This window comes from Scyliorhinus canicula, chromosome 3, assembly GCF_902713615.1.
Source record: "Scyliorhinus canicula chromosome 3, sScyCan1.1, whole genome shotgun sequence".
Lineage (NCBI taxonomy): Eukaryota > Metazoa > Chordata > Chondrichthyes > Carcharhiniformes > Scyliorhinidae > Scyliorhinus > Scyliorhinus canicula.
The window spans coordinates 205,044,778-205,059,348 of NC_052148.1; the positions used below are offsets into that span (position 1 = coordinate 205,044,778).

The 14,571-nt window shown below is 47.4% G+C and overlaps 1 protein-coding gene across 2 annotated transcripts in view; it reads left to right on the top strand.

Annotated features, from left to right (window-relative positions):
- The window catches only part of cfi (complement factor I), a 92,309-nt gene that overhangs the window by 19,554 nt on the left and 58,184 nt on the right, over nucleotides 1-14,571 (top strand). For both annotated transcript variants that reach the window (XM_038792049.1, XM_038792050.1), the window contains 2 exons: nucleotides 3,313-3,366; nucleotides 6,757-6,810. In XM_038792049.1, coding sequence (XP_038647977.1) covers nucleotides 3,313-3,366; nucleotides 6,757-6,810 — 108 coding nt within the window. The remainder of the gene's footprint in view (nucleotides 1-3,312; nucleotides 3,367-6,756; nucleotides 6,811-14,571) is intronic.

Sequence of the window (14,571 nt, forward strand, 5' to 3'; positions counted from 1 at the left end):
GTTGGCTGTATGAGTCGGAACCCCCGGCCGAAGTAGAGGGGATGAGGCGGTTTTTGGAGGGGTTGGAGTTCCCGAGGGTGAAAGAGGAACTGGTGGAGGGGCTGGGTGACCCCATTGGATGATAGAAGTGGTGGAGGGGCTGGAGGTGATGCAGTCGGGCAAGGCCCTGGGCCCAGACGGATAGCCAGTGGGGTTTTGCAAAACGTTCTTGGGGGTCCTGGGGCCCTTGTTGGTGAGGGCGTTTAATGAGGTGAGGGAGCAGGGTTGCTCCCCCTAACACTGTTGCAGGCCTCGATCTCCTTGATTTTGAAGCGGGATAAGGATCCGGAGCAGTATGTGTCATATAGGTCGATCTCACTGTTAAATGTGGATGCCAAGTTATTGGCCAAGATCTTGGCCTCGAAAATTGAGGACAGTGGGCCAGGGGTGATAGCGGAGGACCACATGGGGTTTGTGAAGGGGCCACATCTAGCGGCTAATATCAGGAGGTTGCTGAATGTGATAATGATACCCCTGAGGGACGAGAGGTGGATGTGGTGGTCGCCATAGACACGGAGAAGGCCTTCGATTGGGTGGGGTGGGACGATTTATGGGAGGTTTTGAGGTGGTGTGGGTTGGGGCAGGGTGTTGCAGACTGGATCCGGCTGCTGTACCAGGCACCGGCGGCGAGTGTGCGGACGAACTGTGTGAACTCAGACTACTTTAGGCTGCACCGGGGGGATGAGACAGGGGTGACCATTCTACCCACTGCTCTTTGCCCTGGCTATAGAGCTGTTGGCGATGGTGCTGAGAGCTCGAGGAACCGGCAGGGGATAGTACGGGGGTGGAGGGGGGGAATGAGTGAAGGGGGGAGCACAGGGTCTCGCTTTACGCGGATCATTTGTTACTAAATATTTCAGACCCATTGGGTGGTATTGGGGGGATTATGGGGTCTTAGGGCTGGGGGAGGGGGTCGATATTTGGGGGTTCAGGTGGCATGGGGATGGGTGCAGCCGCATAAGTTAAATCTGGCGCAGTTGGTGGAGCAGATGAGGGAGGACTTTAGAAAGTGAGATTTGCTCCCGATGTCACTGACGGGGAGGGTTCAGACGGTGAAGATGACGGTTCTCCCGAGGTTCTTGTTTGTATTTCAGAGTCTCCCAATCTTCATTCCCAAGGCGTTTTTCAGGAAAGTGAATGTGGTGATCTCAGGGTTTGTGTGGGCGGGTAAAACCCCGTGGGTGAAGAAGGTGCTGCTGGAGTGGGGTTGGGGAGGTGGGGGACCGAACTTCATAAATTACTACTGAACTGCGAATATAGCGATGGTCAGGAAATGGGTGGTAGGGACGGGTTGGTGTGGGAGTGGGTGGAGGCGGCCTCACGTAGGGGAACAGGTTTCGGGGCATTGGTAACGGCACTTCTGCTGTTCTCGCCGGCTCGGTAATCCACAAGCTCGGTATTGGTGGCAGCCCTGAGGGTGTGGGGACAGTGACAAAAGCACATGGGGCTGGAGGCGGCGTCGGTGTGGACACTGATATGTGGCAACCACCGGTTTGCTCCGGGGAATCTGGATGGGGGGGTTTCAGGGCTGGCAGTCGGCGGGGATCGAGCGGTTTGGGGATTTGTTTATAGGCGGGGGCTTTCTGTGCTTGGAAGAGCTGGAGGAGGAGTTTGAGCGGCCTGGTGAGAATGGGTTTCGATACGTGCAAGTGAGGGACTTTGTGCGGAGGCAGATATCGACTTTCCCGCACCTATCGCCCCAGGTGATAAGCTGCAGAGCTGGGCTGACAGGTGGCAAATGGAGTTTAATGCAGAAAAGTGTGAGGTGATTCATTTTGGAAGGAATAACAGGAAGACAGAGTACTGGGCTAATGGTAAGATTCTTGGTAGTGTGGACGAGCAGAGAGATCTCGGTGTCCATGTCCATAGATCCCTGAAAGTTGCCACCCAGGTTGAGAGGGTTGTTAAGAAGGCGTACGGTGTGTTAGCTTTTATTGGTAGATGAATTGAGTTTCGGAGACATGTTTCCTCCGGGTGCCCCAGTTTCCTCCCACAGTCCAAAGATGCACAGGTTAGGTGGATTGACCATGTGAAAATGCCACTTAGTGTCCAAAGATGCGGAGGTTAGGTGCATTGGCCATGTTAAATTACCCCTTAGTGTCCAGGGATTTGCAGGTTAGGTGGGGTTATGTTACAGGGATAGAATGGGGGGTGGGCCTATGTAGGGGTCTGTTTCAGAGGGTTGGTACAGACTCAATGGGCTGAATGGCCTCCTTCTGCACTGTAGGAGTTTGATGGCGCGTGGCCAGGCAGTGTGGTGATGTGCATCACTGTAAATACACAAGGGGTTAATGTAAATACACTAAGACTAAGTAAACACTAGAGGGAGCACCAGAGACATCATGACATGCAGACATACAGCTAATGAACACATAGAATAGGACACGACCAATGGGCAGTCAAGACACCCAGAGGTGACACTACCACAAGGGGGCAACCCATATAAAAGGACAGGGCACACATGCTCTTTCTTTTTCCATAGGTGGCACTCAGAGAGACAGGGGCCGATCAGAAGCATCACACCCACCGCATGGATAAAAGCAGACTGGTTAGTTAGACTGAGTTACTGTGGTAAGATTAGCAGGAGAGTCGAACTCAAGTAGGAGAATTGTTAACAGTTTAATAAATGTGTTAAAGCTATCTCCAAGTCTGAACCTTCCTTTGTCAGAGTGTACATCAAGGAAGCAGCTTATGCTACACGAAGAAGCAAAACACAACAGGCAGCACACACACACAGCTGATGGCCAATGCTTAATCACGCACATGTGGGTTTATTGAGTAATCACTATGTTGATAAGGTGGGAGAACTGAATGTCTGGGAATTCCTGATCCGGCCCTGATGGTGGCACACATTCCAGAGCCTCAAATGCCCATGGCCAATGATTGATAATTGAGTAAGAGAGCAGAGATAATTGAAGATGTGGGAGAAGAATCTTTGCACATGGAATGCTTGACCACAAGTAGCGACTGACACAGAGATTAAAATATTAATCAAAAAGAAACGGAATAAATGTTGCGGAGACAAATATAAATGGGCAAAGAGAAAGGACAGGGAGATGGTAATGGAGTTGTCAGAAAACCACACGCTGGCAAAGGTCCAAAATGTCCTCTTTTCTACCCACTACTCTTCCCTTCCTGGATATCTGTTTTTGCTTCCTATTTGTGAAGTGCTTTCTGAGATACTTCCTCCTGTTAAAATTTCCATTTCAATGCGAGTTATAGCAATGATGTCCCCAAAGTTACCTCAGCAGTAACTATATCCATCTTCTCCAGGTGCTGCCATCGAGAGGGAGCAATGAGACAGAGACATCAAACAGTACTCAAACAGTAAGTGATGTTTTTAAATCTGTGCTTACTGCTGTCCAGTTTTGTACAAGGATAAAAGGCTGTTACAAACGGAGCTTTAAAGTTTAACATTGACGTGTCTTTCAGTTTTACTGATATCACTGTGGGCTGTGCTCCTTCCACTTTTCTTCTCCTGCTTCCTCTAAAGTCAGAAAATGCCAAATTATACAACACTGTTGCTCTACAGTCGCAGAGCTGATTCTTTCATGCTGCACTCAGGTATTCCGCACATGTGCATTGTGGAACCTGTCATAATATACATCTATGCATATAATGGAGTGCAGATAGGCAGTCATTGACACACAGGATGACCAGTAAATACACAGAACACAGCAGCCAATCACCAGACGGGACACGACCACTATAAAGCCAGAGGGCACCAGCTTTCCTGCTCTTTCGGGATCCAGCCTCTGGGACAGTCAGAGCTCGTGAACATAGTCAATGCAAACACCATGTGGTAGTCAGTAAGCCTGGTCAGGCTAGCATCCGGTCTCCAGTCAAGTCAACATAGTGTCAACCCACAGTCGGATATGTAAATAGTTAGCTGTTAAATAAAATCGTGTTGCATCTTATCAAGTGTTGGAAGTCTGTCTCTCGCTACACTGCATCAAACACAGTCCACATAGACCCAGCCTGCCTAACACATCAGAACATGGCAGATAATCTCCAGCTCTGGTATTACTGCAGTTCGGACTTCCATCAGCTAAACATTCTTTGGAGTGAGCACTGAGATCACAAGTGGGCCACTTTAGAAATCCTAATGGAATGTAGGTATTCTTAAACCGATGCCTTTTCCGGCTTCGTCACTCCTGTGGTACTCCATGTATGTGACAGGCTCCTCCAACACTCCACGCTGTTCATTAACGCGATTGAATTCTTAAAGCTGGGACTGTCGAGTGCAGCAGTTAGAATCTATCGCCTGATTCTCCACAGCAACAGTTTCTGCATTATTGGAGTTTAATAGTAGCGGAGGGTGGCCAGGAGGTGGGCTATGGGGTTGGGGTGGATGGGCATGGAAAACCATTGCCGCAGATGGCAAGGCAGCCATGCTGCTGCACACGCCGCTAACAGCCCACTTTGAATCAGAGGTTGCACAGCATATCCTGCTGCAACGTTCAGAAGCTGTAAAGAAGTCATTTTCTCCGTCCCCTCACAGAGGCCATATGCATACGGCTTGGAAGCTATTACCAGGCAAAAGTCTTCAGCGATGCACTCGCGTCAACCTCACACCTGTGTAGTGATCTGTATATCTGTTATATATGCAAGGGGTCAATGTAGATGCAATACAACTGAGCAAGTACTAGAAGGAGCATGGGAGAGGTATAAATAGAGATAGACAGGAACGGTAGCTGGGAACAGGACACAGAAAGCAGCACAGATGTAACGTAGTTTAAGTGCTGGAGAGAGCACAAACTCAAAATAAAGCATCTACTTCAACTGTAAGACTACGAGCTTTATTCAGACACAAGGAACAACACAACCTGCTTCCAAAGTGAGTTGGAGAGAGGGGGTGGGGTTGACCTGGCAGAGAGCTCTTTCAGGAGGAATCAGAAAGGTGGATCCACAGGGGGGAATCAGTATGAGAACACCATTTGGCTGTTCAAACCGCTCCTCAATGCAGATGGATCAGAGAAGGTCATGTTCTAGTCCCCCCAGTCGTTACTCACGTATCATAAACACATATCTCTTGACATCTTTATCATGCCGTGAGGTTACGAGTTAACTTTGCAGTCAGTTCACCTGCACAATGGGTTGCTGAGGTGCAACCACTCCAGACCCTCCAACTGTAGAGAGGTCACAGTCCTAGATGGCCAGAGGTAGTGTGAGACCGCGATCCATCATTGAGCTGCAAGTAGTGGCTTGCATGGTTGGCGACACAGTGGCACAATGGTTAGAACTGCTGCTTCGCAGCACTAGGGACCCGGATTCGATTCCGAACTTGGGTGATTCTATGTGCGGTGTTTGCAGATTCTCCCCGTGTGTGCGTGGGTTTCCTCCGGGTGCCCCGGTTTCCTCCCACAGTCCAAAGATGCACAGGTTAAGTGGATTGGCCATGTTAAAATGCCGCTTAGTGTCCAAAGATGCGGAGGTTAGGTGCATTGGCCATGTTAAAATGCTGCTTAGTGTCCAAAGATGCTCAGGTTAGGTGGATTGACCATGTTAAAATGCTGCTTAGCGTCCAAAGATGCGGAGGTTAGGTGCATTGGCCATGTTAAATTACCCCTTAGTGTCCAGGGATTTGTAGGTTAGGTGGGGTTATGTTACAGGGATAGAGTGGGGGGTGGGCCTCTGTAGGGGTCTGTTTCAGAGGGTTGGTACAGACTCAATGGGCTGAATGGCCTCCATCTGTACTGTAGGAGTTTGATGGTGCATGGCCAGGCAGTGTGGTGATATGCATCACTGTAAATACACAAGGGGTTAATGTAAATACACTAAGACTAAGTAAACACTAGAGGGAGCACCAGAGACATCATAACACACAGACATACAGCTAATGAACACACAGAATAGGACATGGCCAATGGGAAGTCAAGACACCCAGAGGTGACACTACTACCAGGGGGTTACCCATATAAAAGGACAGGGCACACATGCTCTTTCTCTTTCCACAGGCGACACTCAGAGAGTCAGGGGCAGATCAGAAGCACCACACTCACCGCATGGATTAGAGTAGACTGGTTAGTTAGACTGAGTTACTATGGTAAGATTAGCAGGAGAGTCAAACTCAAGTAGGAGATTTGTTAACAGTTTAATAAATGTGTTATAGCTATCTCCAAGTCTGAACCTTCTTTTGTCAGTGTACATCAAGGAAGCAGCTTATGCTACACGAAGAAGCAAAACACAACAGGCAGCACACACACACAGCTGATGGCCAATGCTTAATCACGCACATGTGGGTTTATTGAGTAATCACTATGTTGATAAGGTGGGAGAACTGAATGTCTGGGAATTCCTGATCCGGCCCTGATGGTGGCACACATTCCAGAGCCTCAAATGCCCATGGCCAATGATTGATAATTGAGTAAGAGAGCAGAGATAATTGAAGATGTGGGAGAAGAATCTTTGCACATGGAATGCTTGACCACAAGTAACGACTGACACAGAGATTAAAATATTAATCAAAAAGAAACTGAAAAATGAGAAAGGACAGGGAGATGGTAATGGAGTTGACAGAAAACCACACGCTGGCAAAGGTCCAAAATGTCCTCGTTTCTCCCCACTACTCTTCCCTTCCTGGATATCTGTTTTTGCTTCCTATTTGTGAAGTGCTTTCTGAGATACTTCCTCCTGTTAAAGTTTCGATTTCAATGCGAGTTATAGCAATGATGTCCCCAAATTTACCTCAGCAGTAACTATATCCATCTTCTCCAGGTGCTGCCATCGAGAGGGAGCAATGAGACAGAGACATCAAACAGTACTCAAACAGTAAGTGATGTTTTTAAATCTGTGCTTACTGCTGTCCAGTTTTGTACAAGGATAAAAGGCTGTTACAAACGGAGCTTTAAAGTTTAACATTGACATGTCTTTCAGTTTTACTGATATCACTGTGGGCTGTGCTCCTTCCACTTTTCTTCTCCTGCTTCCTCTAAAGTCAGAAAATGCCAAATTATACAACACTGTTGCTCTACAGTCGCAGAGCTGATTCTTTCATGCTGCACTCAGGTATTCCGCACACGTGCATTGTGGAACCTGTCATAATATACATCTATGCATATAATGGAGTGCAGACAGGCAGTGATTGACACACAGGATGACCAGTAAATACACAGAACACAGCAGCCAATCACCAGACGGGACACGACCACTATAAAGCCAGAGGGCACCAGCTTTCCTGCTCTTTCGGGATCCAGCCTCTGTGACAGTCAGAGCTCATGAACATAGTCAATGGAAACACCATGTGGTAGTCAGTAAGTCTGGTCAGGCTAGCATCCGGTCTCCAGTCAAGTCAACATAGTGTCAACCCACAGTCGGATATGTAAATAGTTAGCTGTTAAATAAAATCGTGTTGCATCTCGTCAAGTGTTGGAAGTCTGTCTCTCGCTACACTGCATCAAACGCAATCCACAAAGACCCAGCCTGCCCAACACATCAGAACCTGGCAGCTAATCTCCAGCTCTGGTATTACTGCAGTTCAGACTTCCATCACCTAAACATTCTTTGGAGAGAGCACTGAGATCACAAGTGGGCCACTTTAGAAATCCTAATGGAATGTAGGTATTCTTAAACCAATGCCTTTTCCGGCTTCTTCACTCCATGTATGTGACAGGGGGGAGGGGGGGTCGGGGGGGGGGGGGGGGGGGGGGGGGGGCCGGGTCGGGGGGGGGGTCGGGTCGGGTTGACATTGATCCTGAGCTGCTGCGACCTGTCTGGTAGTGGTACATGAATTTTAGTTGCTGTATCTATGCTCTGGATATATATTAACATTACCTGTCTAATATTTTTCGCTAAAGGAGCACGGACGAATTCAAGCCTCTGAAATTGTAGCTTCTATGCCTGTGGCCATGTGGACATCCGCCATGTTTGTGCGGGGCGGCCTGGGAGAGGGCGGCCACCGCGCATGCGCTGGTTGGCATTGGCCCAACTGCGCATGCGCGGGACCCGAGTCTTTTAGGCGGCGCCGGGTCTCTGACGCCGGTCACGCACTCCTTCATGGCGCCCCCTAGCACATGGCGCCCCGGGCGACTGCCCAAGTTGCCGGTACCTTGAGCCGGCCCTGCTGCCGAGTGCAGCAGTTAGAATCTATCGCCTGATTCTCCACAGCAACAGTTTCTGCATTATTGGAGTTTAATGTGGGAAAATATGAAGTTGTCCACTTTGCCAGGTAGAATAGAAAAGCAATATATGATTTAAATAGAGAAAGGCTGCTGTACAGAGGGATCTGAGTGTTCTTGCTCATGAATCACAAGTCAGCAAGCAAGTCCCTCAAGTAATTAAGACCAACATGGCCTTTATTGGAAGGGGACTGAAGTCTAAAAATAGGAAAGTCTTGCTGTATAGGGAATTGGTAAACCCATTTCTACAGCACACCTGACATCAGGAGGGATATACTTGCGAAGGAGGCAGTTTAGGGAAGGTTCACGAGGCTGATTCCTGGGATGAAGGAGTTGTCTTATGAGGAAAAATTGAGAAGTTTGCGCCTGTACTCATTGGAGTTTAGAAATACGACAGATGATTTTCCTGATACATACAATTATGAGGGAGAGATTGACAGGGTAGATGCTGAGAGGTTGTTTCCCCCTGTGGAGGAATCTGGAATTGGGGGGCCCAGTTTCAAAATAAGGGGTCTCCCATTTAAGATGGAGATGAGGAGGAGTTTCTACTCACAGATGGTCATTAGTGTTTGCAATTCTCTTCCCTGCGAGTGTAATGCTCTGTAAACTGGCTGAAGTGAATAATGAACTACAGAACATCTGGTTGAAATAATTTATTATGAAACAACTGCATGATAAAGATAACTAGGTTAAATAAAATAATAAACTACTAACACTAATTAACTATTACAGAGCTACTGCAAAATGTGTCAATCCTCCAACGCGACCTACTCCCATCTACCAATTTCCCAGCCACAGGGTCATGTGGTGGGTTTACACTGCGACCTAACGGTCAGAGGTTGTGGATAACATTATGTGCAGCATTGCTTTATGCATATCATCACAGCGAGCAGTGAGTGGCTCGGCCACTGAATATATCCACTCACTGAATGAGTAATCCAGATTTTTGATCTACAAGGGAGTCAAGCGTTATTGGAGACAAGCAGTTAAGGTCCATCAGTATAACCACGATCTGATTGGCTGGGGAAACAGGTTCAAGAGTCTGAATGGCTTACTTCTGCTCCAATTTCTTCTGACCTTATTTTTGCATTACTTTTGCACTGCTTTCACTGTTTACGGCTGAATTTATAAAACTCCAGACTCCTTTGGTTCGAATCTTCAGCCACTGCACAGTCGTGATTTTTTGCTCTCATTACATTGCTCAGCACACACTTTTCATTAGGCTTTAATGGATTTGTAGGAGGAGAATCGTGGAATCCGTACAGTGCAGAAGGTAGGCACCTATCCCCATAACCCTACCTAAACTTTGGGACACTAAGGGGCAGTTTAGCATGGCCAATCCACCTAACCTGCGCATCTTTGGATTGTGGGAGGAAGCCGGAGCACCCGGAGGAAACCCGCGGCAACACAGAGAGAACTCCACACAGTCACCCGAGGGCGCAATCTAACCCGGGTCCCTGGCGTTGTGAGGCAGCAGTGCTAACCACTGTGCCAAGGTGCCACCTCTTCGGACAAGGGAAGAAACACAAATGTCCTTCTTGTACTTAGCCCAGGAGTTAAGCATTTAAATCCTGGTGTAGGCACGGAATTAAGAAAATATTAAATTATCAGGATATGGATGAGAAAGTTTTGAATCCCCAGAATGCATTGGTGTCATTTTTACATCATAGACTGGACAAAATTAAAGAGAAAAGTTTTTATATATGTTCAAATTAAAAGTAAAATAATATGCCATTGAGCAACCTAGAAATTCACTTTCTTATTTAATACCTACCTCCCAACAAATAGCAAATTTCTAACTCTGCAGGGTTTTAAAAACATTGGGCTGGATTCTCCGATTTGGGAGACTAAGTCCCCACACCGACGTGAAAACGGTGGCGGTTAATCTAGGACAACTGCCGCAAAAAGGCCACCGATCCCCCGTGTTGCTGGGGGTTAGCAGGATGGCAGTATAGAGCTCCCAGCTCTAGCTGGCGATACGCCCCATAGAATTGGCGGGTCTGTGGCCACGCCTGCGCATGGCGGCAACCTGCAGCGGCCGCGCCGTGCTTCATGGCGGATGCAGCCCATGGACCCGGCCCAGGAAATAGTCCCCCCCTTCGGCCGGCTCGTGCGCCCCAGACTGCTCCACCACAGTGCCCCCAGCCCCGACTAATGCCCCCCCTACCCGCGGATTGGCCCTCCACAACTGTGGCAGTGCTGGACTGAGTCTGCAATGCCACGCTGAGTTCCTGACGTGTGAGACCACATGTGTCCCACGCTGCCAGGAACTCGGACGGTTGGGGATGGAGCATCAGGGCGCGGGCCTCAGCCAACTTTAGGAGAGCACGGTTACAGTGTGCGGTTTCAGGGGACGGAGCATCGCAAAAGCGGCGCTGCCCCCGATTTCGCCGTCTTCGGAGATTCTCCGCTCTGTCACCGAATTCGATTTCGGCATTGGGGATTGGGGAATCCAGTCCATTATTTCACGGGATGTAAACTTTGCTGGCTGGGCTAGCAGTTGTTGCCCATCCTTAGTTCCAGTTGCAAAGAAGGTGATGAGCTACTTTCTTCAATCGCTGCAGTCCATGTGGTGTAGTCATGGCCAAGATGCTGTTGGGAAAGGAATTACAGGGTATTTCCAAGTCAGGATTGTTACATTACCTTTGGAGGTAATATGTCGTTGTTCTTTGCCTTTTGATCCAGAAAGTTCTGTTGAGTTGATGCCAAAGAAACCACCAATCATTAGATTGAATCAAAACTAATTTATTGGATAACGATTAATTAAATGAAGTTCACACATGCTGCTGAGCTACAACTAGTAACAAAGTAATGTTGAATCTGTCTAGCAATAATCTATAATCTAGTAGTCACTAATGATATCCTCGTGTTAACTCTCTCTAATCTAAACTAGTCCCCGTGCTGTTCTCAGTCTCCCTCCTTTGCTAAATACCCAGCATTCCCTGAGGTTTGATATTTATACTAAGAACTGGTGGTGCCCTCTAGTGTTTGAATTACACTGAGATGTAATAATTGACCTGTCACTGGCGTACCTATACATATATCATTACAAGGATGAGCAGGTTAAGAGATTTCGTAGAGGCATTCAAACCATAATGGGTTTTTGCTTGAGTAAAATCTGGAGAAACTGTTTCCAGTGGAAGAAGTGTTCGCAACCAAGGACACAGCTTTAGAGTGATTGGCAAAAGAGCCAGAGGTGACCAGTGAAAAACTGGTGTTACATAGCGAGTTGTGATCTGGAATACACAGCACCAGAAGTGTTAATATGGTGAAGCTACAACACAGGTCTACTTACATGTCAAACAGTGGAAGCAGAGTGAAGTGATCCCACAATCAGTGGATCAAATCTAAGTTCTGCAGTCCTGACACATCCAGTTGTGAATGGTGGTGGACAATTAAATAACTAACCAGGGGAGGAGGCTTCACAAAGAACCCCATCCCCAATGACTGCAGAGCCAAGTTTGTCAGGATCACAGCTATACTACTGGAGAACTGTGCTTCAGAACTTGCCACAACCTAGCCAAGCTGTTCCAGTACAGCTACAATACTGACATCTACCAGCGATGTGAAAAATTGCCCAGGTACATTCTGTCCACAAAAAACAGGACAAATCCAATTCGACAGTTACCACTCGATCAGTCTACTCGATCACCAACAAAGTGACAAAAGTGCTATGGAGCGGCACTTACTCAGCAATAAATAACCTGACCCATGATCCACAGTTTGTGTTCCATCAGGGGTACTCAGCTCCACCTCAGTTCAACGTTGGTCCAGACATGGAAAGGTGAGCTGAATTTGTTATTTAATCATCCACTGCCATTTACAACTGGATTTAACAGGACTGAAAGATTTGATCTGTTCCATTGGTTTTGGAATCGCTTTACTCTCTCCATCACATGCTGTTTTTACTATTTAGCATGCATGTAGTCCGGTGCTGTAGCTTCTCCGGGTTGGGGTATTATTTTTAGGTATGTCTGGTGCTGTTCCTGGCATGCCTTGATGTCAAGTACATTTACTTTCACTTCACCTCTGGAATTCAACTTTGTCCCATCACCATGTGCTAGAAAAATGAAGTCAGTGAGAATCAGGAGTAAAACTCTCCCCTGGTTAGAGACATACCAGCATATAGCAAGACCTGGGCCCAGTCACCTTTATCAATGACCTTCCTCCATTGTAATATCAGAAGTGGGGGTTGTGGTGATATGCATCACTATATACACACAAGGGGTTAATGTAAGTACACTACAACCAAGTAACCACTAGAGGGAGCACCAGAGATGTCATGACATGCAGACATACAGCCAATGGGTCATTACAACAGGACACAACCAATGGGTAATCAGGGCACCCAGAGGTGGCATTACCACAAGGGGGCACTTCACAACCCAAAAAAAGGACAGGACACACATTCTCTGCCTCTTTCCACAGACAGACATCTCGAGAGTACATCATGATTGATCAGCAGCATCACATCCAGCACGTGGCTTAGAGCAGGCTGGTAAAGATAGACTGAGTTACTACAGTTAGATTAGCAGAGAGTCGAACTCATTTAAGAACTGTGTTAATAGTTCAATAAACACGTTGAATTTATTTCATAATCTGGAGCTTCCTTTGTCAAAGCATAGATCAAGGAAGCAGCTTATGCTACACGAAGCAGCATAACACAACAGGGGTGTTCACTGATGATTGCACAGTTTTCAGTACCATTCATAACCCCTCAGATACTGAAGTGGCCGGTGCCTATACACTGCAAGATTTGGACAAATTTCAGACTTAGGCTGATGAATGGCAAGTAACATTCACGCCATAGATCATAGATCATAGAATTTACAGTGCAGAAGGAGGCCATTTGGCCCATCGAGTCTGCACCGGCCCTTACAAAGAGCACCCTACTCAAGCCCATGTATCTACCCAAACCCCGTATCCCAAGATGCACTAAGCAACTCACCAAGCCTTCTTTGACAGCACCATCGTAACCTGTGACCTCTACCAGCTGACAGGGCAAGGACAGCTGGATCATGGGAACACCACCACCTAAAAGTCCCCTCCAAGCCACAAGATATCCTGGTGTGCAAATATATCCCTGTTCCTTCACTGTCGCCAGGTGAAAACCTCTGTTCCTCCCCTCATCCTAACAGCACTGTGGGTGTCCCTACACCACATGGACTGGAGATGGTCAGGAAGGTTACTCACCACAGTCTTCGCAAGGGCAATCAGATTGAACAAGGAACATTGGCCTTTTCAGCAGCACTCACCTCCCACAAAATATTTTTAAAAAACTAACGTGACTCATTTCACAATAGAAGTCAGGGCTAGCTCCAGATACAACACTGTGGTAATAATAACTGCTTTTACACAATTGCAGCTCCTCCTCCAGAATAAATCTCATGAACTTTGATGTTGGTTTTTTTTAAAGAACAAATTATACGGCTTGCCTGTTGTGCAACTCAATTCCTGTTAAATGCATCATTTTCCAGATAGTTGTATGTAACCTGTTATTAGCCAGATTTTCCAGAATGTGGACTACTTTTCCCGTAATCTTTTCCTGTGTATACAGACAGCTGAGATTGCATCACAACAGTATGGAAATAATTAATCGGTTCTCAGGAGATATCAAAGTGAGGCTGCATGCCTAACACTTTATCTCAGTTCCAGGTTTCTGTTATGCAGACCCTGCGTATTGTGGAGCTGCCGGAGGGAGTGGAGGATCGAGTGCCACCATCTATGTGTTGAAGATGTTCAGGAAGCTGGTAGACGAGAAGGTCTTCAGTTACATTCGTGCCACACAAGTACCGGGCCTGTTGGCTCACGGTGCCGAGGTCCCAGGTTTAATCCAGGCCCCGGGTCACTGTCTGTGTGGAATTTGCACATTCTCCCCGTCTTTGCGTGGGTTTTGCCCCCACAACCCAAAGATGTGCGGGGTAGGTGGATTGACCACGCTAAATTGCTCCTTAATTGGAAAAATGAATTGGGTACTCTAAATTTATTAAAAGAAACAAGTGCCAGGCAATGGCCACCTTCAACAAGAGAGGATCTAACCATCGCCCCTTGACATTCAATGGCATTACCATCGCTGAAACCCCACAATCAACATGCAGGGGGTTACCATTGATCAGAAACTGAACTGGACTAGCCATATTAATACTGAGGTCAGAACAGGTCAAAGGTGAAGAATCCTACAGCGAGTAACTCACCTCCCAACCCCCAAAGCCTGTCCACCGTCTACAAGGTACAGGTCAGGAGTGTAATGGATTACTCTCCGCTTGCCTGGATGGCTTCAGTTCCAATACCACTTAAGAGGCTCAACACCACTTCCGATGGCGGCCATGCTGTGATCGGTCACACACAGGGTGGCTCCTGCGTGGAGGTTTTGGAACTTTCGGCCTATTTGATGGGTGATTTTTGGTGACAAAGC